Source organism: Oryx dammah, unplaced genomic scaffold (assembly GCF_014754425.2).
Source record: "Oryx dammah isolate SB20612 unplaced genomic scaffold, SCBI_Odam_1.1 HiC_scaffold_28, whole genome shotgun sequence".
In the NCBI taxonomy this organism is placed as follows: domain Eukaryota; kingdom Metazoa; phylum Chordata; class Mammalia; order Artiodactyla; family Bovidae; genus Oryx; species Oryx dammah.
In genome coordinates, this window is record NW_024070212.1 from 52,037,625 (window position 1) to 52,064,733 (window position 27,109).

Genomic DNA, 27,109 nt, shown 5'->3' on the forward strand with positions numbered 1-27,109 from the left:
CCTCCACATATTCCCATTCCCAAGGCATTTAGAGGTGAAAGAAAGCCTTGCTTAAAGTACATTTCCAGGGAAAAATAGTGCCATCTAGTTCCCTTCATAACCTGCTTCAGTCTATATCAAGTTCTGCCCTCCAGCAGAGATAAGTTCTTGGTATCTGCTTCCTAATGTGCTCCTGAAACTCTGTGTATGTGACTGAGAGAGGGGAAAGTCTTCTGTCCCAAAGTTCAAACTATTATGTACCTGGTTTACCAGATAATTCCATCTCTTCTCCCTACCTAAACTTCAATATCTCCTGTCTTACTTTTTATTTCATCTGGTCCACGAGGCAGTGTTAGTGCTAAACCAACGGCAAACAGAGAAACAGGAGCCAAGAAGAAGAAAAGGAGCGAGATGGGGTGGTTTGTGAACCAGTCCCAGGGGACGAACACTGCTGGACAGATGAATCAGGAGAGTGACAGACTGCATACCCTCCCACAGTGTATTCTAGGATCAGTCCAACAGCTTTCAGAGCCTTGCGGCCACTGTAGCACAGTTTAAAACCTCATATTACTGTTACGATGGTCATACCACCATTCCTTGGTGGCTCGGTGGTAAAGAATCTGCCAGTGCAGAAGCCACAGGAGACGTGGGTTTGATCCCTGGGTCAGAAAGATCCTCTGCAGGAGGAAATGGCAACCCACTCTAGAATTCTTGCCTCGGAAATCCCTTGGACAGAGGAGCTTGGCGGGCTACAGTCCTTGGGGTTGCAAAGAGTCAGACACAACTTAGCAACTGGAAGACAACTACATAAATCTGAAACCTATCATTTGGTGAACAATATAACTATACAACTGCACAGGGAACCCTGGGAAGAGGAGGGACTCACTTCTGGAACTTGGGCACTGATAAATGTATCCAGGTAAAATTAGTCCAGTCAACTTCCAACACTGAAGCTGTTTTTATTTGCTATTTATTATAAAAATTGAATCTGTATATTACATAAAAGTTATTTTAAAAACAATAAAGTTCACTCAAAAGTACTAAATCTCAGGCAGAGGGATTTAACACCAAAATCCAGATTTACATGGTGAACCTGAGGGCCAAAAGCATTCAGCTCACAACAAAAATCTTACATTTTCTAATAATTCATTACTAGAAGCAAAAACCAATTACGTACATGTTTCAAAATATACGACAAAAACAAAATAACAAATGCTAGCATTCCCTGTGAAGCTAACTACACAAAATGTTTCTTCTCAGAACTGGCCCTTTATTTTGTTGAGTGTGAAACATTTGAAGAGCATGAAAAATATTTAAGCATGAATATTTAGGTTTATACACAGTACATATATGTACAAACACACCCATTCTAATTCTATGCCCCTTTGAATTTTTTAAATTGCATCCTCTCTGTTAAGAGATAACATGTAACATGTAGGAGGCATTCCTAATTGTTTTTCTCAGCCGTAGTGTATTATACAAGTCAAATGCAAAATTTAAATATGAACTCAGTTCAATCAGAAGCCATCTCAACTCAGTACTTTGGCTCTTATAGTCTATGCTAATACTTTAGGTTTTGATGGAACTGTTCATATATTTAAAAAGGTGAAGAAAATGTAGTTCATTACCAAAAGGTACTTAGTAGATAGGTCTCAGTGGATGTCGAAGTGATGGACCAGAGGCAGGAAGACACCAGTTAAATTAGTTTCTTTTCACTGCTTCAGCTTTCAGATACAGCTGAAGAAATTATTACATCCAGGGCATTTTGCAACAGTTATTAGTTTAGGCCATTTCATGTATATAATATCTTCATAATTCAAACCAGGGTACAAAATAACTCCTCCCCAGACCAGACTTCCTCTTGTTTCTAGAAAGAAATAAACACAGATTCTGATGCAATATGCAGTTCCTGAAAACAAAGTGGATTTACAGTTATATTCTCATTCTCTCAGTTATATTGGTATGGATGAAGGATCACTGGATCAGCTCTGAACACTGCAAGGTTGGGTTGAGTAGAACAATTCAATTAGGCATATTATAGGCTTTGGCTTCCCTCCAAATAAATACATGCTCCAGTAGTATTTCAAGTTCTCTAGCACAAATATATTCTGTTACTATATCAATTTAAGGAGGTGGGTGAGCAGAGAGGGAACACAAAATAGCTTATGTGGATGGGATGTTACAAGAAAGTGAAGATGGAAAGAGTATTTGATTAAAAATGTAAGGAAATAAAACGAAACCCACAGAATAATTGTTTGATTATTTTAATGGTTTTGAACCCATCAATATTATGCAATATTTTAATTCAACATACAAAATTTAAACCATGAGACACCTGAAGAACGGAAACAAATATTTCCACTATCGAACAATAATTTTATACAGATAACAGCTCCCCATAGCACATACACTGGAGCTATGCCACAACGATGAGATCTTGGCATCTCTATTTACCCTGTTTAACACAAACGTCTGCTAAGTGACAGTGAAACATGGTGATATCAGGAGAAAATGAAGACGAAGGATGAAGAATGAAAACACCTTATCTGTGTGCCATAGAGATGGACCTTGATGTACACATTAGGGTCAAAACCACTTAGGTTGCTGACCAAGTCTGAGCATTTGGTTTTAATAAGTATTCTTGGGCTTCCCTGGTGACTCTGCTGGTAAAGAATCTGCCTGCAATTGGGAGACCTGGATTTGATCCCTGGGTTGGGAAGATCCCTTAGAGAAGGGAATGGCTACTTGCTTCAGTTTTCTGGCATGGAGAATTCCATGGACTGTACGGTCCATGGGGCTAGAGTCAGACACAACTGAGTGACTTTCATTTTCATTTTTTTCACTTTAATATTATAGCTAAGAGAACAGAGCACTCCATGATTACAAGTAAGGAATAAAAAAGAATTAATATTTTAGCATTAACCTACAACCACTTGCAACTTTGGAAAAATATTACACATATTCAAAATGAATAAATTTTGTACACATAGGGATGTGCATGCAAACTAATCATTGTGTATCTGTGTGTATGTAAATAAAATGCATCTAGTCTAGCATAAGCCGTCAACTTTGTTCTGAATAACATCCATATTTATTTTTTGGAAAATGCACTACACATTCTTGGAAAGCAAGTGTCAACTAGTCTCAAAATTATAATTGAATAAACTTCATTTGCTTCTTTGAAAATCCTCTTCCAAAATGAAGTTCTGCTCCAATATTGCATTAAAGTTGGCAAACACCACAGTTTTGCATGTTAAGTGGTGGTCTCAGAGTTCATGGCATCTGTGTTACATCATTCCCAAAGCTACCTAACACTGGTGTGTAGGATTGAAATAAAAATGTTTACTTGAAAGGAGTCTGCACTAGTAACCACATTCTTGTGTTTGGAAAGCAGCTTACAAAACTCATTATGATAGTAACTTGCTTCCAGAAATGTAGACAGGTGATAAGGAAGTTTAGCTAGTGCCTTTTGCAGGTGAACAGAACCTGGTGACTAGCCAGGAGGGGCTGTGGACTGTCAGGGGAACGGTGTGTGCGTGCTTAGCCGCTCAGTCATGTCCGACTTTTTGCGACCCTGTGGACTGTAGCCTGCTAGGCTCCTCTGTCCATGGCATTCTCCGGGCAAGAATACTGGGGTGGGTTGCCATCTCCTGGGGATCTTCCCAACCCAGGGATCGAACCCATGGCTCCTGCATTGACAGGCGATTCTTTACCACTGTGCCACCTGGGAAACCCCAGGGGAATGGTAGTAAATCTGAAATTTGTTTTGAAAACTTTTCCTTATCAAAAGGGATAGGATTTTTCATACACATTATGAGTAATTAAATGACCCAAAATGAACATATTTCCATGTATCATATTCATGTTCCAAACATAAGATAATCCTATCCAACACTGGAACTGGTACACATCACAATTCTACTGTGCAACACAGATGGGAAACATTAAAATGACAATGCTCTCACATTAGAAAGATTGAAAATAACAAAAAACCTAGATAGAGTCAGAATCTGTTTTCTGAAGTCTAGAAGAAAGTTTCATCAGTTATGCCTGGGTCCCTGAGAGCTTGAATGTTCTGACTAAAGGCAAGTTTTGGTAAGAATTGCATTTTTACATTGTTCCTCCTCATTCAGAATAAACAGCAGTGTTTTAGGCAGCTTTTGGTGTTTTATGTTTTTTATACCTATTACTCAAATTTTATTTGATGTGAACAGTTCTTTCCTCTGAATGTCAGCTCAAAGGTGTGTGGCAGGTGAGGGAAGCTACATTTGGCCATAATTTAAAAACTCATTTTCATCCTTCTGGAAGGGACAAAGCAAGGGAAAAAACATACCATACATCACAATTCCATGTTTACAGTACTCTTTACCCATAGTGTTTTCCAGTTTTATCGAGGTTCAGTTAATAGATTATTTCATAGTTTGAAATGGCATCACAATGCCTAGACACAGAGAAAAACACATCGAAAATGTACATTTCCCCAAAATGAGTCAGTCAGCTTTATTCATTTTACAATATGCATGATAATAAAAAGCCAAACACAAAACTCTTTATTGAAAAAAAAGAGAAAAATGTATTCCAGAAAAGTTAGACAAAGACATGAGATGAATTTCAGTTAATTAGATCTATTTCTTTGTGAGCTTTGAGAACCCATATTAAACAATGAATAGAGGCTGAATGTTTCACATTATAATCCTATCTAGAGATCATGCAGATGGAGAAGAAAGTATTTTGTTTAACTTTTACTTAATTTCTACAGAGCTGAAAATCAGTTTTATAGATCCAAATCTGTACCTCTCCCCTCCATCCGAGTTTTTGAAGTAATTAAGAATGGTTACCCGTACAATAGCACAGCAACTAGGGAAGAGAGAGGTAGATGATGTGGCCATCCTCTTGGAAGGAAACCCCCAAATATTTTAGGGCATGAAACACAAGGCTTTTGTTATCCAGAAATAATTAGCTGCAGACTACAAAAACATTTTGGAGCCAAGTGCGCACAAACGTGAGACTCATAAGCAGCCGAAACCATGTATATTAATAGTAAGTTCTTAAAGAAAAGGATGTGTTCTCTGTACCTTACAAAAACTATTCTCACAGATTTTGCATCCAAGATTACACAATAGAAAATATTTATATGTTTTACATTTGATATAAAAATTAGTAGCAAATAAAAAAGGCTCTGATGATATACAAGAAGAAATTGCAGAGGATACATTAAAATTTCAGGATGGCCCGAGGATGACTTGTCCTAAATACCCTGCTCCTGTTCTGTGCAAAGGCCACAGGCAGGCACTTTCTCAGGGTTCATCACTGTTGTTAAGAGAAAACCAGATGAAGGAAGACTCAAACAAGCTGGGGCAGGAAGTAAAAATTAAGCCAAGGAGGAACTCTGCCAAGCACAATGCATCCTGCCTAAAAGTATTTAAGAACATAAATCAAAGACAGTGCTGAGTGTACCTCAAGGGAATTTATGTTGATGAGTTTATGGCCTAGGTGATAAATATCAAAACAGGAAGTCAGTTAAAACAAGTATGCAAGTAAGTTATCTCATCTTCAAAAGATAAAAACTGCAGTGTAGAGATTCAATAATTTCATGGCCCCATTCTACCCTTTAAGTGTACACTTCTCATATCTCCATAAGTTAAAGATCAATTATTCACAAAACTTTGTTTCAGTGTTAATACTTTTTACTTGTTTAATTTAGACACTGAGTTGCCTTATAATAATAAGACATTTGGTTATAGTTAGTGATAATTATCCATTGTTCATCTTTATAACTTAGGAAATTTTAGTTCTCATTTAAAGCCCTGGAATGTACTTTTAAAAATTATTCTCTCTTTAGGTCAACATTTATCCAGGCATGTTTGCAAACGTTCTGTTACAGGGGGAGGAAGAGTACTGAGCAAATTCTCCTCAACAATCAGACAGCTCCGTTTTAGGGACTGACACCCTTCCAGTTCAGGAGGAAGTGTTTCCAGGTAATTACCGATGAGCTCCAGATGAGTAAGGTTCGACAGCTCACCCACGTGAGGCGACAAGCTCATCAGGCTATTTTTCCCCAAGAGTAAACACTGCAGCTTTTTGCACTGAAACAGCCCATCTGGAAGCATCTCAATCTGGAAAGGGAAAAAAAAGAAGCCAGTAAAACTGGTTTTTGAGGGCCTATTATACTACAAGTATTTATTTATACCCCTACCTTTCCCCCAAAACATTTCCAGACATTTTAAAGAGGTACATAAAACATTGATGATACATTTGAAGTAGATGGGAAACTTACAGGAAAAATAAGGATGTTCTGGAATCAGGACTGAGGCCACCAAGAACTTCAAAACCCCTGCTGTATATGGGTGGGCAACAGATTAGCTCTAGCAAAGCAATTCTCAACTCTCAAAGGAAACCTATCAGTTACATACTCATTTACAAACCAGTAACTCAGGAGAAGCAAATCAATCTCAACAGTCCTCAAAAAGAGTTTACTATGTGAGGTCAAAACCAAGACACGAAGCTATTTCTTAGGGTTTCACAATATAGACTGAAAACTTCCTTCTGGTTTAAAAATACGCTGACAGTAGCAGAGACAAGAAGATGCGATCGTATAAACGTGTACGTTTCATTCTCCTCTACATGCACACTCATGAGTGTTAACTCTTTTTCTACCTGCTCCTGAGTTTTAAGTCATATGAAACAGAGGAATCATTTGGAATATGATAAATAGCCTGTGACTAGGTCAATGCCTAGAAATGCTCAACTGAATTGGTCCTCTATCTGGTGGGAAGGTTGCATGTGAGTTTCTAAGGGAGCCACAGTGTGTATATGAAATGGGCTTATTGGGGAAAGACACCTAGAGAAAGGTTAGCATACTCAATGTGCTCAGCTCTCATCCTGCCACTGAACTGCCAGTTTGCTCCAGGCCAAGCTGGATTGCACATATACCACTCTCTAATGCTTCACAAATTTATACAGGCCTGGACCAGGCAACTCTGCAACTATGAAACAATGCAGGCTCCCTAGTTCAAGAAGTTGCTTTGTTAGAAAGAGGGATAAAAGGGGCGCTCCAGAGTTCAACTTGCTCCTCTGATGACCTAGTACAACCCCACTGAGCCAGTTCTCTGCAGGAACTTCCAGAGCCTTCCAGAAATATCTCTTTAAAAGAGAAACATCCCCTATACAGTGTAAAAGATAGTCAGACTGCATTAAAAAAAAAAAAGGCTTATGATGGAATCTGTCCCTTCCTCTATCACTCATACATACATTCAGTACCAGATATCCTTGAAAATAAATCTAATAATCACTGCTTCTAAGACTATCATGCAATATAACTCATCATTCTACATCAAAATACTAGGTGGTATAAGCAAAGGAAAATATCTACCCTTTTATTTCATTATTTAAGAATGCAGATACAAAACCATAGATATGTCAATTTCGGCATAGATACGGCAGAAAAATGAGAGAAAAAACAGTAACCTCATTCTGATCAGACATTATCTGCAGCTCAAAAATAGGGTCAGTGACGTACAAGTAGAGGGAATGATCAGTCCTGTGCAATGAATATGCTCAGGGTTGAGAGTGCCTGCTAGCACAAAAGGAATGACTTAGGCAAACAGGCTGAAAGGAGGGCAGACTTGTCCCACCTGTATTCAGTGGATGCCTGCTGAGAGCCTTGTTTTGTGCCAGGCTCCCAACCAGGTGCTGGGGATAAAATGCTGAGCAAGACGGATGGGTCTTTAGGACCCATTCAGGGTCTCTCCACCTTGGCGCTGCGGACATTTGGGGTGGGATAATTCTGTGTGTGTGGGTGCCCTGTGCATTCGGCAGCATCCCTGACTTCTACCTGCTAGATGCCAGTGCCACTGCCCTCTCTAGTTGTGACAACTAAACATGTCTCCAGACAGATGTCTTCTGCAGGGTAAAACTGCCCCCCTTTGACAAGCACTGGTCTACTGGGGAAGAGAAGTATTAAACAATTATGGAGATCATTAGTCTACAGTGGCTGCTATGAAGAAGAGTGCCTTCACCAGGGCTGCATCAAAGAATCCCAATCTCTCTTCTTCAGTCAAGTTTCCAGACTCCAGCAGGTATCTTGCTTAATTGTACCGATTTCTTTTATTGGGTGAAGACCCTAAGCCATTGCCCTCTCTGGCTATCAGCACTACCATGTCTCACTCATCTTCTTTCAAATTTCTGAATTTGTGATTTTAGCTTCTTCTCAGCCCCCAGTACAGGTGAGGGATTTCACCAGGCAATGAGAGTGAGCCTCTGTGGTTGGGCCCTCAGTAGTGTCACTGTTGAGAAAGTGAGTGAAAGGCTATGGACAATGCACACTTCCTGAGCGCTAAGTGTACTGAAGCCCTTAGAACAGCCAAATGTACTGAAGCCCTCAGAACATCCAAGGCAGGATGGTTCTCTTCCTATATTCATGGCTGACACTGACAATTAAATATTTCACTGTTTCCCAGAGGCTGGGACCTCACTTCAGAGTTCTTCTCAATGTCAGCTTTCCTATTTTTCTGGCCATTGACACATGCTGTTTCAGAACAGGCCAACCTAAATCCATAAAGCTCAATCATTTCAAGAGACAAAGCTGAATATTTCCATATCTAAGTGATAATGTCAAAACCAACATGGAACATTGCCACATAAATGATCTTTAGCGGGGATTTCTACACTATTCACCTTTGGACTAAACGTCTGTGAGTTAATAAAATTCATTTAAATGCAGAAAGAGAAATTGGAAGACCGAGGGAGTCATTTTTAAGATTTGAGCAAAGTCATTAAATCCTCCTCCTTTCCTGTGCTTGTTGGTCACATCCAACACCATCATAATCCAACTACACTTTGGCACTGGAGAGAGCTGGAGGTTGCCTCTTCCTACCCCATCACCTGCACACACCACTGCTTCCCACGGAGCATCACTTGGACGGATGCATCTGAGCTGCAGGAGAAAGAGCACTGGAGGAGGAGCTGAAGAGAGGTTCCGGCCCAGATCCATCACTGGGAAACTTCAGACCCCAGGCAAATTGCTCTGAGCCTCAGTTCAGTATCAATAAAGTGAGGGCAGTGTTTTAGAACAGAGGTTGGCAAAGATTTTCTCAAAAGGAGCAAGAGAGACTTCCCTGGGGGTCCAGTGGTTTAGACTTCACCTTTCAATGCAGGGGAGCTAAGACTCCATATGTCTTTGGGAGCTAAGATCTCAAAAACCCAAAACAAAAAAATAGAAGCAATATTGTAACAAATTCAATAAAGACTTTAAAATGGTCCACATCAAAAAAAAAAATCTTAAAAAAAAAAAAGGAGCAGGATAGTAAATATCTTGAAGGTTCTGCAGGCCAAATGGCAAAATGGAAAATACTATGTAGGTAATTATAATAATAAAAGAAAAAATTTTCATATGTTTCTAAGTGATGTAATAAAAAATATAATAACAGCTATAATTTTTTTGGTAATATAGGCCCACTAGGGAGAACAATGGAATTTATTTATGGACACTAAAATTTGGATTTCCTATAATTTTCAAATATGAGGAAGTATTATTATTTGATTTTCTTCCCCCAATCACTTAAAAATTTAAAAACCACTCTTAGGTCAGGCTGTGAGCAGATTTGGCTCCGAGGCTGTCCTTTGCTGACCTCAGGACCAATGGTCCATAGTATTCCTTTCATACATGATCTCTTTTTATTCTATATTCCTACTTCTAAATCATAACTGATTAAAACTTGCCATGGGGTTCTGTTTCTCAACTGTCCTCCTCCAGCCCTTGAGTATGCCACAACCAGCGCCTCCTCGGAGGCACCAATTCGGGTTACCTAGCACTGTCAGGCTCAAGCCTCACCTTAGTTACCACCCAATGACTCAAACTTGAACTAGCCTGGCAGAATTCACGGCAGTCTCCGTTCGGAGCCGCTGTCTAAAGGCTCTCGTCGCTCATTACACCTGGGCATGCCAGTGCCAATCTTCTGGGCATGACTTCTACCCTTCCACATTTCCCCAGTTAGTGTTCTCAGAACACTCCTCTCGACTTACCATAAAAAAGAACGCCTTGCAAAAATACACGTGCCAGATGGTGCACACCCTATCCTCCTCTCGGAGAAGCACAATGCACGTTCATATGATAAAGGCTCTGAGCAATCCTGCCGCAAAAACATGCTAAAACCTGTTCCATGGTTTTTGTGAGAAGACCTATCACTATCCCGTGGAGTAAAGTCTGGAGTGTCCTCTCAGTGAATGTCTGTCATCTGGGGGCCGCCCAACATCTTCAATGTCTGGAGAATTCTCCACCTTATCTTCATGGGGCTCTTGGTGGGAAGCAGCGCCCACTTCCCACGAGAGGACTGACACCACCAGATTCTTCTGTTCCAGATCTCTGGCAGCTCGAGTGTGAGCATTCATGAGCATGAGCGTGTGCGTTTGCTCGGCCGTGTCTGATTCTGTGCTACCCCATGGACCGTAGCCTGCCAGTCTCCTTTGTCCATGGGATTCTCCAGACAAGAATACTGGAGTGGGTTACCAGTTCCTTCTCTAAGGGATCTTCCTGCATCGTCTGCATCAGCAGGCGGATGCTTCACCACTGAGCCACACGGGAAGCCTGTGAGCATTACCAGGCTCTATCAGTTGCTTAGATGTGGGGCTCCAGGCATAAGGCAGAAACCATGAAGAACCCATTTTGTGGGAGAGCAAGGGCCACAGCAACAGCAGCGTCGTTTTCAGGGTGGCACTGGTGCTCAGTGCTGATATGGTCAGTGTCAGGGTACCTCTTGATTTTACTTTTGTCCTATGATTTTGGCTGCTTTTCTCTTGCTATCGAACTTTGTCCCTGTTTCCCAAGCCTGACTGTGTAGCCTTTTCAGCAATGAGACACATGACATCTTTTCAATAAATGTCTTCTCTGCTTAACCCCAGGGTTAGCATTTGTTGCCCCCATCTTATGAACCTGATACACTGCCCAAGTCTTTAAAAAAGTGTTCTTTCTGCAATCTTTACCAACCTCCACTCCAGAGAGAGGAATCAACTCACATTTCTGAGTATAAGCCTATCTAAATATTTATGCAGCAGGTTTGATGTTTTATTTTCTAAGTTTTATAAATATTTTGGTCTACCTTATAGAGTCATGAGAACCTTAAGGTTTCAAGAAGAAACTTTCAAGTTAGTTAAATTCCTACATAAAATATGAATCCTCTGTTCCCTTTACCAATATTCCCACCAAGCAGCTGACAATTGATATCTGGACAGTTTTATTAAGAAAATCACTTCTCCCTTCTCAGATGTTCATTCAGTCTCTGGACAGCTTTCTTGGGAAAGATGAGAACTCTTCTCTTGCTTGTCTGAGCTCTAACACCAACAACAACTCCCAACAGGCTTTCTTTCCTAAGTAGGGCTTCCGAATATTTGAAGACCAATAGTGTGGACTATTCTCTTTCCCTTCCCTTCCCAGTGCTTCCTATCACTAGGCTACACTGTCCCACCAGAGAGGAACCTTTCATCTCTCTGGGTGCTGCCTTCCAATTTCACCACATCCTTAGTAGGTAAGTCTCTTCACAGTTCTGAGAAGAGTGTTTCTCACCCAGTTCAAGATTTGCAGGCATTACAATGGTTCTGAGGATGCTCACAACTGCTGTTATGACTTCTGAGACAACACAACCCAAGACAGCATTGTTCTTGGGCCATAAATTATCTTAAGCATAAGAATTTTCATATGCTACCAAGTACCCTTTCCTTAGTCAAGACAAAATACGTCTGATACTAACACCTAGTCTCCCTTTCAGCCACAAAGGAAGTCAATAAACTTAGTGTCAACAGTACCAACAATCTCACAGTTTCATGACATTAAACTAGAGAAAATCATTAACTTGCTTATACACTTAGATAATTATGGTTAGATGACAATTTAATCAGCTATGGCTTTCAAAACTCCATGGAGTGATTTAATTGAACAGCTTGGTGAAAACAATACCTTTCAAAATAATTATTTATATTTTTTAGTACAGGTTTAACAATGGAAAAACTGTGACCAAAATGCTAATATTAGTCAGCTTTATAATTAAGCAACACTAATGCTAAATCTCTAGACCTGTAGTTTTCAAAGTGTGGTCATTAGACTAGGAGCAACAGCTTCACCCGAGATTTTCAGCGCTATAAACTCCTGGATCCTACACCAGACCTACTTACTGAATGAAAAATCCTGGGAGTGGAGCCATGAAATCTATGTTTCAACAAGCCTTCCAGGTAATTCTAAGGTACACTGCTAACTTTTAAAGGAGTTTTAAAACCTCATCATCTTATAATGGGTTCTATCCTTTTACATATAGTGAAGCCACAGAGTTCTAAAAGTCAGCATAAATTCTGTTCTTTCCCCAACTCTGGTATTTGTCCAACAATCTATGGTTTCTAAAAATACTGTCTGGTGATCAATATGTTTATTGGCCAACTCCATGCTCACAGATATATTTAGCATGAAACATAAACTATTAAAAAGTCTAGGAGTACATCTATGGCTAATTCATGTTGATGTATGGCAGAAATCAAATTAATATTGTAAAGCAATTATCTTTCAATTAAAAATAAATAAAAAAGTCTAGCAGATAATACCTTTTTGCATGGGGTAGAAGAAAGCAGTTCCCATTTTAACTAAAGGGGAATCATTTTAATCTTTTGGCAGACCTGATTTCTGACAGGTTTTTTCTTCTTCCCATATGGATATTACCATCACTCTCTTGCCCTTTCAGCCAACATGATTTTTGTCTTTTTCTTCCTTCTTCACATTTTAACCTAGGAAACTACTCATTTATTCTGTTTTTTCTTGTTTCAGCTAAGTTAAGTTCTCCTTAATTTGGCTTTACTGTTGCAAATTATGGTTCATTTTTAAAGCATGGATGCTGGAAAAAGCTTCTGAGAAGCCCTAGTGCTGCATTATAGAACCAGGCCTTTCATTTTGAATTGTCTTTCTAGATGTGCATGGAGATTTCAAGTCTTTCTTACCGCATCACAGAAAGAACTTATGAATAATTCACAGTCCCAGAATTTTTTTTACAAGAAGTTGTCCTATGTCAGACTTGGAAAGCTGAAAAATTTTATGAAACTTTATAAATATCGTACTTAAGCCTTTTCTGAAATGAAAGTAAGCTCTGCCATAACTTTTGTGATATTTATGTTAAAAAATAGGGAAAGAGGATAAAGAGAATATTTGAGTACCTACTACGTGCCAGAAACTGTGCCAAATGCTTATATGTACTTTTTTCATAAAATCTTCATGACAACTTGTAAATTACATTAAAAACTGACTCTCAGTGTTTTGATAATTCGTCCACGGTCACATGTCTAATAAGTGGTAGTCAGGCCAAGCTCAAGATGCTTAGCATGAGTTAAAGTCCATTATCTTTAGTGACATCACACACTGCAACAGCAGATGCTCAAACGACTGGCCAAAAAAGGGGAAGAATGGATTTACTTACGTTGTTATTGGTCACAGCAAAGTACTGCAAATTACTCAGATACTGGATTTCTTCTGGAATGAAGGTCAGGTGGTTATAGCTTAGATCCAAATAATGTAGTTTGGTGCATAGGAAAAGCTGCAGGGGCAGGTTCTCAATGTTATTATGGTCCAAAGAGAGCTGCTCTAGATTAGACAATGCGCCAATTTGGGCTGGAATATAAGCAATGTTATTGTGCCACAACTTTAAGCAGGAAAGATTCTGGAGGTGCTGAAAGCTAATGATCTCTTCCACAGTTTTAAGGTTATTTTCTCTGAGGTCTAACTCATGCAAATTGTTCAGACTGAAAATGGAGTGTGGAATACGTTCCAGGTCGCAGCTGATCAGCTCCAGGCTTTTCAGATTGACCATCTTTTTCAGATTGTTCAATACAACCAGCTTGCTCCCCTCGTTATCGAGGGACAACTTCTGCAGCGAAGGCAGGAGGTCCGTGATAACTTGTGGGATCCGGGACAGGCTGCTCTTCAAGTAGAGGGTCCTCAGGTTTTTCAGATCCTGAAAGCCCTCCAGCTGCATGGTGCTTACCTGCTCAGGCAGCACACAGCCCGAAAGGTAAAGCTCCTTGAGATTCTTCAGGTGAAACACCCAGCGCGGGATTTTTCCCATTTCAGTAAATTTCAGGCGGAGGATTTTTAAATTCTCCTCTAGAAAGGCCAGGGCAGGGTGGTCGACCACCAGGGACGAGTGGTACACGTGGAGCTCCTTGAGGCTGACCAGCTGCGAGATCGCAGAGGGGAGCTTGACCTCAGGGATCAGCTCCAGGCTTAGCACTTCGATTTCTGTCAGCTCAAAGACATTGTCGGGAAGACCGTTTAGCATGAAAAGGTGCAGTTCTACCTTGTCCTGGGCATTTTTCACAAGCTTGCTTTTTAGCTTCTCGACCGTCCATTCATTGTTGAGGTTGATCTGTTTCAGTTTGTTCTCACTGACCTCTGACAGGAATATGGAGAAGCGTTTGGAGTAAAGCGGGTCGTATTGATCAGCCAGATGGAGGATAAAGGCGAAGTCGTTCTTGACATCTGGAATGTCGCTGTAGTTGCTTTTTTCTCTCAGTGCCTCAAAGGAATATTGCTTCAGAGAGCTCCGCAGCATCCACCACAAGCTGTAAGACGAGGTGAGACCATAAAGTATAACCAAAATGACGTAAAACGAAGCCAGGACCTTGAATATTTCTGCCAAGGAGTACACACACTGGTAGCGCTTGTATCCAGTAAAAGCCTGCACATCCACTGAACAGTCAATTTCCAGAGTGATGTAGGTTAAAAAATACGGAACATAAGTTATGATGAGGACAAACAAAATGACTTTGACTATGATCTGTTTCAGGTACACTCTATAGATGATGTCCTTCTGCTCCACGTGCAGGCGGAACCTTTTCACTTTTTCAAAGATGGCTTTGGCCTGCTCGCCTTCCTTCTTGTCCAGGACGCTAGAGGTCGGGCTTTCTATGCCAGCTGACTCTAAGCCAGGCTGTGGGTAGGGCAATGACTGCTTGTTGGAATCCACATCGCCGGCTGAGCACCCTGAGGACGAGAGCAGAACCTTGGATTTGGAGAGGGTCAGGGGCCTCACTGACTGCTCAGCCACTGTCTCTGACAGGGCGCGGGTGGTCCATGGAGAATCGAAGCACTTGTGCAGGATGGCCACAAAATGCTCGAGCCTGGAACTGGTGCTGGGGTAGTGAAGCCAGAAGTTGCTGCAGGCTGCAAAGATGAGCGTGTGCAAGAGCACCAAGTAGGGGAAGAACTTGGCGAACCAGTGGAGCTGCTTTTCGTAACAGACGGCGTCAATGTAGGAGTACTGCTGTCGGTGGAGGTCGTTCTGGATTCTGAGGGGCAGCGGAAGTGGCATCCCGGCATCGGAGGATGCGTTCACGCTGGCTTTCAGGATGTCCCAAGGCACGGCGCAGTGATTGTCAAATTCCACCTTACAGGGAAGACAGCACAGAACCCTGCTCTGTGTCAGCTGGAGGGCTCCAGCCAGCACGGCCACCAGCAGCATGATCAGGGTGATGTAATACCAAAAGACGTCCCACCACGGCTTCAGGATGTGATAACACGACTGGGCGTCTGCTAGACATTTTAGCTCTGTTAGTGTAATCATGGCTTCCCTTGTAGGAGGACAGAAACTGGAAGAGGAAAATAAAAGAAAAACCACTGAAGCAAGTACCCCAAGTAAGCTTAAACTCTAATGTCTGTACATATCCAAGTAGGATTTAGCTCAGGGGCAAAACCTGGCAGGCAGGGGTGATGATCAAAAAGTACCAAAGTCTCCTGGCTTCATTCAAAGCCTTAGGCTATGCCAACTGAGAACTATAAAGTCCCTTAGATGAGAGACTATTTGGTGACCGCCAGACTGGATCTCTGCAAAGGTATTTGGGGTAGGACGTGAAGCAACTATCTAGCTTCCTCCTGCATCTCCACTTCATGCTAATCTATTAAAAACCAGAAACTGAATTTTCTTCAGTCAACATTAGGAAAATCTGTTCCTGTGCTACTGATTTCTAACAACCACATGTTGTACCTTCTAAATGGTCCGAATAAGCTCTATTTCACATCCCACTTCCAAGGCTGGAGCATCAGTTACAGCCTAGGAGCTGTGTTTCAACCACCACAGGAACTTCCTTTGAGCGAGCACTACTTTATATAATTATCCCTTAGGATTAGCAGGATCTACCAATCCTATCTATGTTCAGAAAAATTATGATTTAATATATTATCTCCTTTCCCCCTAAGCTCTAACTTTGTAACTTAAATTCACATACAACTTAGAATACTTAAAAGCTGACACATAATGGTAATGGCTTAAAAAAATGGATGGGGAAGAAAGCCCTAGTTACAACACCCTACTATGGGGACTCTCTTGTATTTAGTGTTTTGACAGCAAAGTACTAATAGTGCAAATGACTAAGGGCATATGCTATTATTATTTTTGCCTTCAGAAACAACAAGGTGGGTTTTTCATTTTCATATTGAAAAGTATTCAGGGAATACTCCTTACAGAAATGACTTACATGGTGTTCAGCCTTACACAGACCAATTGTTTAAAAATTGCTAACTGGCAAAATCCAGACCACCTATATGTTGGCACTGAGTAAAGACAGATAAAAGGAAATATGTGGATCTAATAACAATTCTGGTCAAAAAGAATCACAGTAGTATGGTCATCCTTGCTAGGGGTCCAGCTACAACCTTCATCCAAGGACCTTTCTTGCACTTTTGTGAGTCTAAAATCTTACCATCTTCCCTGGGTCTGAGTTTCTCTCTCGATACCCTAGTCCTGATAGCATCACCAAGAAAAACTTTTTGCTGTCATTAGTCCTCCTCTGAGGGACTGGTAGCCTGCCTTGGACCCTAAAATCCCATTACAGAGGCTCTGGTACCTATGAATAAGTGTCTTTTCTTTTGCTGGTCAGCCTTAATATATAACAGGCCATCTGACTCTGACCCTATGCCTTCATGCTCTCCCCCTTTGCTAGGGTGTCCCAGGGCCTCTGATTTTTACTACTTGCCTGCAGCATGAGTTTCCACCTGCATTCTTTCTAGGCAACATCATACTATATGGATTTTACTTCCTCTTAGGACCCATGACTTGATTAAGTAACTCTCTAGCGCTTCCCTCCTTTACTCTGGTTTACTGGATCTCTTTCTAACTCTCAACTCCTCCCTTTCTGCCTCACTCCACTGCAGTTAATTATAACTGTGTCAAGACATGACAAAACCCCAAAACAAGAGGATTATAGGCAACAGATAGAAAGTCTGGACTTGGACCCCAAAATACCATAAATATGATGGGAGGGAAGGATGGCAGAAGACACTGCTGGGTCAACATGGGAAAAATACCTAAGGTTTTAGTTGACATGAATGCATGCTTTAAGCTAACTGTGTCACAGCTATTAAGCAACATATAGCTATATTTATGCTCCATATAGCTATAATATGACTGTAATCTGTGGCCATATTAATTCATGAACTCAGATAAAGGGGCAACAGTCCTTCTGTGCCTGCCTGGTAAAATCACACCTGGAACCCAACATTGAGTCACAGGTTAAAGACTAATTGGACACTGAAATAATCAGGAGCTACTTGTCTATGAACCATTTCCCTTGGAGGAACACAGACTGATGATATTCAGCTGAGATAAAAGATGACTCGGGGAATCTAAGAATTCATCCTTACCTTTTTGAAGGACTACCTCTTGGATTAAAGAATAAGTGGATTTCTTCCAGAGGCAGAACTAAGAGGGTGCACATTTTAGAAAGTGGTATTTTGATTTAATTTGTACTGGGACATCCACAGAAATAGTTCTCTGAAATAGTTTAGGCCCTTCTCCCTACCAAGACTGAGCTAAATAAGATGACCATCTGTCAAGGATGTTGTGAAGGAATTTCTTGTAATGGATAAAGAAAGTGAAAGAGATCATCTCTAAGGGCTTTGCCAGCTCACAGTTTATAGCTTTATTTGTCCTCTCAAAGATCCTCAGAGTTAAATTCATTAAAGCTATACAATAAACTATAGAATAATATAAACAGAAACAGCTTTAACAATAAGGGTATTTGACAGAGAGCAAATATTTATTCAACAAAGAATACAAGTCAACATTGGCCAAAACAATATATTTTAAATGTTTATACTTACTATAATGAAAAAAAAAAAATGAATCCAGTAAGTTGACTGTACTTCAATCAGGAGGCCTACACCTTTTGAAATTTCTTAGACACACCATCTCTGTGTTTGTCTTCATTCTAAGAGAAAGTAGAGGTATCTTGAAATAGCTGTGCTAATTCAAACAAAATTGGAGATACTGTCTTTAGAGACCGTCTCCATCATAAGATATGGCAAGTGGATTTTCATAGCTCAGTTTACTTTTCACATTGGAGGACATTCTGGCAAAGCTACTTATATAAGACCCCATCCACAGACCAGATCACACATGGCCTCTGACCTCCCTTATAGAGATGTTTCTACAGAAATTTACATGTTATTAATAACATATTTTAAAGTGCCATAGCTACAACAATTGGGTGAACACAGCTTTTTCCAGGCAGTCTACATACTCTAATTTTGGTCATTCAGTTGGTCTTATTTGCATTCATCAAATGGCCTGTCAAATCATATAATTTCTGCACTTTATCATACATCTATCCTAATGAGACTCAGTGCTCTTAAAATTCAGTCTACTAATTCATTAAATATAGTTACACATTAATAACTTACACAGCTCAGAAATAAGACTGAACTTCTCTGAAATTATATTATTAAATGTAGCTATCCTTTACATTAACAGGTTTTTGTTTTGTACATAGCAAGTTAATAAAAGCCATTCTTAGCATCTATTTCAATCATTTTCAATAATTTAAATTACACACATATATATACTGATTTGTTTGAAATGTGAGAACATTTTAAAACATACACATTTTTTTTTAGTTGGGTGTGAAAACTGTATTTTTTAGTGCCTATGTTTCCTCTGAAAAGTTGCTGAGAAGGCTTATATATTTGCCTGGAATATACAATCCATTTTTTGGTTTATTAAGTACTCGAAATCCAGCTCAGAGTACTGACCCCAAATTATACTTAAGGTACTTATAACAATACTCTTGTAACCTTGTCATTTTCAAAGATCAAAAAGTTAGCATGTCTGAAATTTACTTTGGATTTACCAATCCATGTGTAAAAGCTTCTTTATAACTACTACTCAGGATAAAATTATTTTTCAGGCCAGAAAGCACAGTTAGTGTGTGACAACCCAACTGTGTATTAACTCAAACTTAGCACCACTGGAGTATGAGTTTCTTATTCACAATTCATTTTTAAAAGTCTGACAACATATGATAGACAACTGCATTTATGTGTAGTAAGTGCGATAAAGACATTTGATGTGTGAAACATTTTACATATTGTTCCACTGCATTGCAGCTGTAATGTGCCAGGAGAGAATTTATTGCGTAATTCTAAAATGCTGCCCAGACATCACGATACTCACTATACAACACAGTTTCCCTAAAGACTGCAAATACATTTTCTACTGTAGACATAAGAAGAAAAAAACAGAATCACAAAATTCCAACTACAGTAATGGTTTTAAAATAATCAGAATGAGAGATTACTATAACTAACCTGTTAGAGGACCACAATTCACTACAAATTTGTGACATTTATTTGTAAATCATTTTTCCTGTTCATCTTTTTAAGAATTATAAACTTTTCTTCTAATCACCTAATTTAGACTTCCTTGGATAAGTTCCTCATCAGTAAGAGAACAAATAAATATTTGTTATTAATAATCTAATATCGGTTTTCTGTCAAAGCACTTTCACTTACATTAGTTTTATACCTACAACAAGCCATTATAATAAGTATGATTCATTACATTTTATAAACAGGGAAAATAAGGCAGGCCCAAAGGTGTTATTTTGTCCAAGGTGACAAGAACAGTAAGAAATAGTTACAACTAGAACCTAGGTCCTCAAGATAAAATCTCAAGGCTCGTCCACACCAGACCACATTGTCTAGGCCACTCAATCCACTTAACTATGCCAATCTCAGTTCTTTCAAAAGCTAAGAAAAAGTTGAATATTTATCTCTTTGCCCCACTACAATGGACTGAATATTTGTGTCCCTGAAAAATATGTATTTTGAAATCCTAATGCCCCGACATGGCAGGATTAGGAGGTGGGACCTGCGCTGCTTTAGTGAATGGATCTGGTGCCCTTACAAAGGGCCTCCAGAGAGCGCTCTCCCCTCCACTTGGTGAGGAGACAAGAAGAACGTGGCTGTCTACCGGCTAGGAAGTGAGCTCTCATCAGACCCCGAGTCTGCTGATCTTAGACTTTCCAGTCTCCAGAAACTTTGAGAAATAAATGGTTGTTGCGGTAGCTTGCTGTATGGCAGCCTGAGGGACTAAGACATCAACTTACACCAACAGCTGCACTGTAAGTGGGCTCCATTTTAATCTTTGGAAAGACCAGGCTATAAATGTATAGCTTTCTGCAATGTCTCCAGTTACATACTATATAATCTGCTTTCTCAGCTAAACTTTTTTCTACTAAACATGTTCCACTGAACTATTTAAGACTTTATATAAATATATAGCATCTGCATTTAATGCTGTATGAAGTCTCAAGCATTCCTATATATTAAATGATGTTAATTTTTCTAATTGAAGTGCTTAACTGGAGAGTTAGAACATAGCTGTCCATTGTCGTTACAAAGCTGAATACTGTTTGTGTGTCCAGGAAATTTTTTCCAGACCATATTTTTGCAAACAATGAGGATTCAATCCAAATCAGATCTCTATTTCTAATATACAAATGCACTAAATCAGTTCAAAGAAACAATGTAAAAAGTAAAGGATTTTATGGTCTTAATCCCATTTCTTTAGCTTTTAAACCTCATTAAAAAATCATAAAAGCTTTTCAAAGCACATGAATTCATTTGACAATCTCACCCCAAAGTCTCTAAGATTGGAACAACAACATTCAAGTTAGACAGACGGTCTTTACTTCCCACTAGTCCTAATTTTACTTTGAAAGCATTTCCAAAATAACCAGTGAAAAAATAAACAAATGATGATCAGATGGTATTTAGAGTCATTCTATGCTGAGAACTGGACGCTACTTCAAAGATCTCTGTCTCTGGCTCCAGGCAGGGACATAGCCAAACAAATTAAAATGGGGTTTCTGTACACTACTCTCACTGATTATTAACTTAAAAAATCACTTTATAGTCTTTCAAAATACTTAGTTTTACTCTTTTCATCAAGATGTTTCCTGGGTCTAACATATCTTTAGCTGAAATATAAATTCACTCTGGGAAACAATGCATTAGTGTCCAGGACTCATTTGCTCCTTTGCTTTATACTACATAATCCTCTGAACCACTATTCAGAGGTCTGATGACAATTATTTAGCATTCCTCAAGCACTTGCACAATCACTAGTTTTGTGATCTAGAAGGGAACTATAGGATTCATCTAGTAAAGTGTGTCTCTAACACTAAGCTCATAAATCACTGGAGAGCTTGTGAAATCACGTGATAAACCCCACTCTCGGAGTTTCTGATTCATCAGGTCTGCAGTAGGCCCCAAGAATGTGTATTTTAAACAAATTCCTAAGTAATGTTGATGCTACTGGTACAAGACTACTTTTTGAGGATCACAAATCTAAGACAGTGGTTCTCAACTTTGGTTTCACATTAGAACTACCTGGAGAACTTTTATAAGAAACTTAAACCCAGATGCCACTCTTAAAGTTGGTGGAAGTGAGGTTGAGGGGAGAGCTCGCAAGATAGACTGGCAACAAAATAACTGGGGAAATTGCCTATCTTTTAAGTCTTCCAGGAAGTTTCAGATGTCTAGAGTGCTCCCTCCCCCCAAAGACTACAAAGTAACAGCTACCATCAACCATAGGAACCTTCAGGTGAGAGGGGGGAACAATGAGTCATTGAGCTACAGAGATTTTCAGGATGGATTTAAGGTGGAGGGGTTAGAAACAGGGGGGCAGCTGAAAGGTTATTTCAATCATGTGGGCCAGAAATAATACTGAAAACCTTTGCAGTATATTTGAAAAGAAGCAGTGAATAAAATAGTCACTGTAAATGAAAATTCAATACCACTTGGCAACATCCAACATCCTAAGAGAAGACCATGCAGAAGCAGGGTCAAAAGAATTCTGATTCTGATCCTATGGCATTATAGAATCTTCCACAGTTTCTAGCACATGGTGTACAGTAAGTATTTGTACAATAAATAACTGAATGTACAAAAATGCATAGGGAAGAAGAGTATTATGTTCACATGTTAGGCAGGATGTATCTAAGGGATTAAGCTTCTCCTTGGAGAAGCAAGATCTTGGAAACATATAGATGGGAAGGATTTTGGCTAGTTAGTCTGTACATTCCAAACTTAGTGGCTTAAAAATAAGTTTATTTCTTGTGATTCTGTGGGTGGTTCTTTCACTTCCTGGAGTTGGCTGGCACAGAGATGGCTCGAAGGTTCAAAATGTCCTTATTCATCAGGCTGGTGCTTGGTGCTGACTGGCACTTCATGTGAGACTTCCTGTGGTTGCTCGAGTGTCCTCACTCAGCATGGTGCCTGGGTTCTATGACGGTGCTTTCCAGAGAGGTGAAAACTGCACTTCTCTTATGGCACAGCTTTCAAATCACGGTGTCTTGCCCAGCATATGCTATTGGCCAAAGGAGTCAAGTACCAGCCCAGATTTATTCGAGAATAAATGCCTCCTCTCAGTGGAAGAACAGCAAAGAATGTGCAGACATCAGTCTACTCTCTACCCACAAATGATTTACATTCCTCTCACATGAAAGCCTCACCCTCTCCCAAGGTCTGCCCTCCTCCCAAAGTTTTATTCCATCAAGTTCAGGCTTAAAGTCCAGGATCTTGTCATCTAAATCATGTTTGGAATACTATGGGACAACACCCTTAAGATTCTTAGAAGCCTTTCTATCTAGCTGAGAAGAGGCACTGCCTTAAATCTTTCTGAAGTCTTAGTACAGGGCCCTACACCTGTGCCCTGGCCTTTATTCCTACCTTAAGACCAAGTTTTACTGCACTAGCGCTGCTCTGGATCTCATCTTGAGTACCTTTTGCTTGGAAGAGAAACTAGGAATAAGAACAGTTTTATTCATGACCCCAGAAAATTCTGAATTGGAAGTATGTCCTAAAAGTCTACTTAAAATCTGAACTGTTTCTTCTGTAATTAATCTCTCTCTTACTTTAGTCATAAATGTTTTTAAGAAGTCAATTAGTACTTCCAACATTCCGAAGGAAAATCTAAGCTAGATATACAAATCGATTAGGTTCATTTTCTATGTTCCATGTACTGTGTCAGTCTTGTCAAGTTTTCTGCCAATACGTAACAAGGGTACTGTTTTATATCCTCCAGTAGGAATTTCCTTTCTGCCCTTCCAGCCACCATTAATAATCTTCTTACTTCCCCTTCAGGTTCACTACTACCTGGTCTCAAAGCCAATGCCAGATATTTTGTTGTGGCAACACCTCGCTTCCAGGTACCAATTTTTACTTTGGTTCTTTATTGCTATGTAACAAACCAGCCCAAAACTTTGCAGCTGAAATAACCATTTATCATTTCTGATGATTCTTTGGGATGAAGAGGCAGTTCTATTTTGCATGGTGTTGGCTGGAACATTGGGATGGCTGGAAGGTCCAAGATGCCTCAGTCACAGGGCTGGTGTTCTGGCTGGCTGCTTGGACTGGACCTCAGCTTCAGCTACTGACCAGGGGCCTTGCCACTCCTCCACATGGCTGTTTAGGCTTCCTCACAGCAAGGTGGCTGAGTTCTAACTAAGAAAATTATAAGTACACAAAAGCAGAAGTTACAAATCCCTTTAAGGCCCAGCCTTATCCCATACGATTTCTGCCATATGTGACAGGTCAGAAAAAAGAACAGGGCCAGCCCAGATTTAAAAGGACAAGAAATAGACTCCATCTCTTAACAGGAAAAAAATCATAAAGTATTTGCAGCCATCTTTAACCCACCACAGGAAGTCCTGAGCATTTAAGTAGCAGATAGTACCAAAGAAATGAATTCTTTGGAAGAATTTGGTGAAATAAGACTAGAATCTCCCTCTCCTTTGTAACGTATCAGATGAGGAAGGGCTAAGGGTAAAGGTGGGTAGAGAAGCAGGTAAAAGAGCAGCAGTGTTTCTGGAGCATAGAAATCAAAGGATCTGACATCATAGTCAAAACAGAGAAACCAAAGGAGAATAGTGACGGGTAACTGTCATTCTGCAGCTTCTTAACCAGAGCTGTAGAGTGGTAAGGGATCTGTGAAACAATCAAATCATATGCTAAATATTAGAAAAATTACCCTAATCATCTGAAGCCCCAGGAGAAAGTTACTGAATATGACAATGGAGAGCATGTGACCATCTCTCGAAATCCTAATTAAATCAGAGTTGTTGAACTTTAAGGAACATTGCTTCACTTCTTGTTTCTGATGGTTATGAAATACAACATGTATTTAATTTACATGGTGATTGTGCTTTCAGAAAAAGACCTCTCAATTCTTTGATGTTTTAAATAAGCTACCAAGTCATCTAGAATAAAATGAAGAGAAGCTGCAGCCCTATTACTATCTCATTAACAGTAAGGGCATAAGCTGCCAGAGGCTACACAATTCCTAGAATGTGTAAATAGACAGCAACCTCAAACCCTTCTCTACCATCTTCATTGTTTATAAAAAACTGTTTTCCTGACCCCCTCTCATCGACCCAGGGTCAGCAAACCACAAAGCTGAGCCAAACTCATTCCTTGCACAGTCCCTGGGGAATCACACATGGTCTTCTTTTAAATGACAACAGCAGTCATCAGTCGATTTCCTTCTAATTCTTCCACAGGTGACCTGCCTTTCACAGGAACAGAATCATATGGACTATTTAACCCAAGAAGAAACCATAGAGATCAGAGTCTAACTCTTTACAAATAAAGAAACTAAATTTCAGAGGTGTTTAAGTAGCTTCTCTAGGGTCACAGAGTAGTACAACATGGGTTTATTGCCTAATTGAAAAGAACTGGGAAGTTGAGAGCATTGCTTCTGGTCACCTAGGCTAAGTAATAATAGGCTTTCTTAAACAGTTTTAGAACATGAGGCTGAAAAAATAGTCCAGAATATTTCTATGTTATAAATATTTTAAACCATAAATCAAAATGAGAAGTGTTTTTTTTTTTTCCCCCTGCTCTAGGACACACAAACCAGAATTATATTTTGGTCTTAACCCTTTCTCTAAAGTTAACATTCAATCATGGAGTTTAGGACTTTACAAAGGTATACTAAGGAAACATGAGGCCTTGTTTCTGCTTTCATGGGATTTAAAATCCTATTGTGGAGAGATGACATGCATAGTTGAGAGTTAGCAACACCATCTTATACTGTCATTTCAGTGCCAAAATGAGTAGGATGGTGGCCAAAAATAACCAGTGCATTTGGTTCTACACAAACAAAATACCCAAAGAGAATGGGTGAAACATTACAGAGAATAGTAAAGCAGTGCTTGTCAAAGAGGTCAGGATTTTAGTCTGTTATGCAACCAATATTTAGAATGTCTACTATGCACCAGACAGAGTTCTAAGTGTTAGGGAAATACAGAAATGTGCAAGATGGACAAGATCTTGGCTCCCAGGGACCTTACTGTGTAGTAAGGAGAGAGAGGAAATTAGATACACGCACATGATAAAATCCGAAAAGCTACGAAGACGACGCAGCTACTTTAGACCAGGGAGTCGGGCAGGCCTCTCGCTTTAGAGGGACTACCACTAAAATGTAGATGAGAATGGAGTCAACCATGTGATGATATTGGGGGAGACCATCTTAAGCAGCAGGCGCAAGAAGCTTAGGATGTGTGCAGATCAGAAGGGAGGACACTTGGCCTCAGTGTCAGAAGCCTGGGGAAAGTTAAGAGCAACAGAGGACCGCAGGCAAGGTAAACAGTTCAGATAACAAGTAGCAGAGGAGTGGTGGAAAAGCCACTGAAGCGTCATAAGAAGAGAAGTGGGTGATCTGTTATTAGCTTCTCAGAATTCATACTGAACTTGATAATTCAACAGCAAAATGTGGATATGCTCAAGAAGTCCAAGTGTCTACCTTCATCTGTAAAAAGAAGGATGCTCAGAAAACAGTAGGAGACAGGTCCACTGTCTGCAGCACTGCTTTACCGGGACTATATTCAGAGCCGAGTGACATAGCTTTAAGACATATGCCATATTCAGAACACTGGAGAGCCAAGCAATTTAACACATAAAAATTAATCATTCATTGTGTCCAAGTCAAAAGCTCTGCCACAGAGCTAATTCAAAATTAAATTTCCACAACTACAAAAGATGAATGATGCTTGCAGGAAGCAACAGGAAATGGGGCTTGTTTACTTCTGACTTACCTACTTGAGGAAAGCAAGGCCATCTTTTTATTATGGAAACATACGAAACAAACCAATTCTATGCATTAGAAATGCTACCTTAACCAAAAATCAGAAAAATAGAGACATGGAGTCATGGAGTCTAAGCCTCTCATAAACATTTATTATATTCTTTAGATCGCTAACGTTAAAAAATTACAAATATCTAACACATACATACACACATATCCTTTCCTACATACAAAATAAACAAAGGATAGGAAGATGATATTTTACCAAAATGCATACAGATTTAATTTTCTGTTTAATCGGTTTTAAAACATCAAAAGGATTTTACTCAAAACATCTGTAAGAATAGTAATCTTTTTACATACTAAGTATTCAGTACTTATTTGCCCCAAGCTACCAATGTAAAAGTAATTATCTTTACCATGTGTTCACAATTCAGAATATTAATCTTACCCTATGAATGCTGGTCAACTGGAAATGCTGCAATTAGTTTCTATTTGAAAAATTCCTAAAGAGAAAAGCATAAACATACTGTTACAGTTTATCCATCACAAACTGCAAGACAATTTTATCCATTTTTGTGGTTCTAAAGTTTCTAACATCTATAACAACTTTCTGAAACATACAAAAGATAACAGTTTAATAAAGCAACTGCTGTTAAAGAGGTCACTTTTAACCTCTCACAAAAGTTGTCAACTAAAACCCAGGGAGGTAAATAAATCACAGAGTGGCACTAGTGGTAAAG

The 27,109-nt window shown here is 39.6% G+C and overlaps 1 protein-coding gene across 1 annotated transcript; it reads right to left on the bottom strand.

The window, feature by feature from the left end:
- Positions 1–1,025: 1,025 nt before the first annotated feature.
- LRRC8B (leucine rich repeat containing 8 VRAC subunit B) lies at positions 1,026–27,109 on the bottom strand. Its single transcript, XM_040232362.1, has 4 exons — positions 26,818–27,109; positions 18,104–18,210; positions 13,428–15,594; positions 1,026–6,095 (listed from the first exon to the last, which is right to left on the bottom strand). Exons 3-4 carry the CDS (start codon positions 15,567–15,569, stop codon positions 5,823–5,825), a joined length of 2,415 nt encoding a protein of 804 aa, XP_040088296.1. The 5' UTR covers positions 15,570–15,594; positions 18,104–18,210; positions 26,818–27,109; the 3' UTR covers positions 1,026–5,822.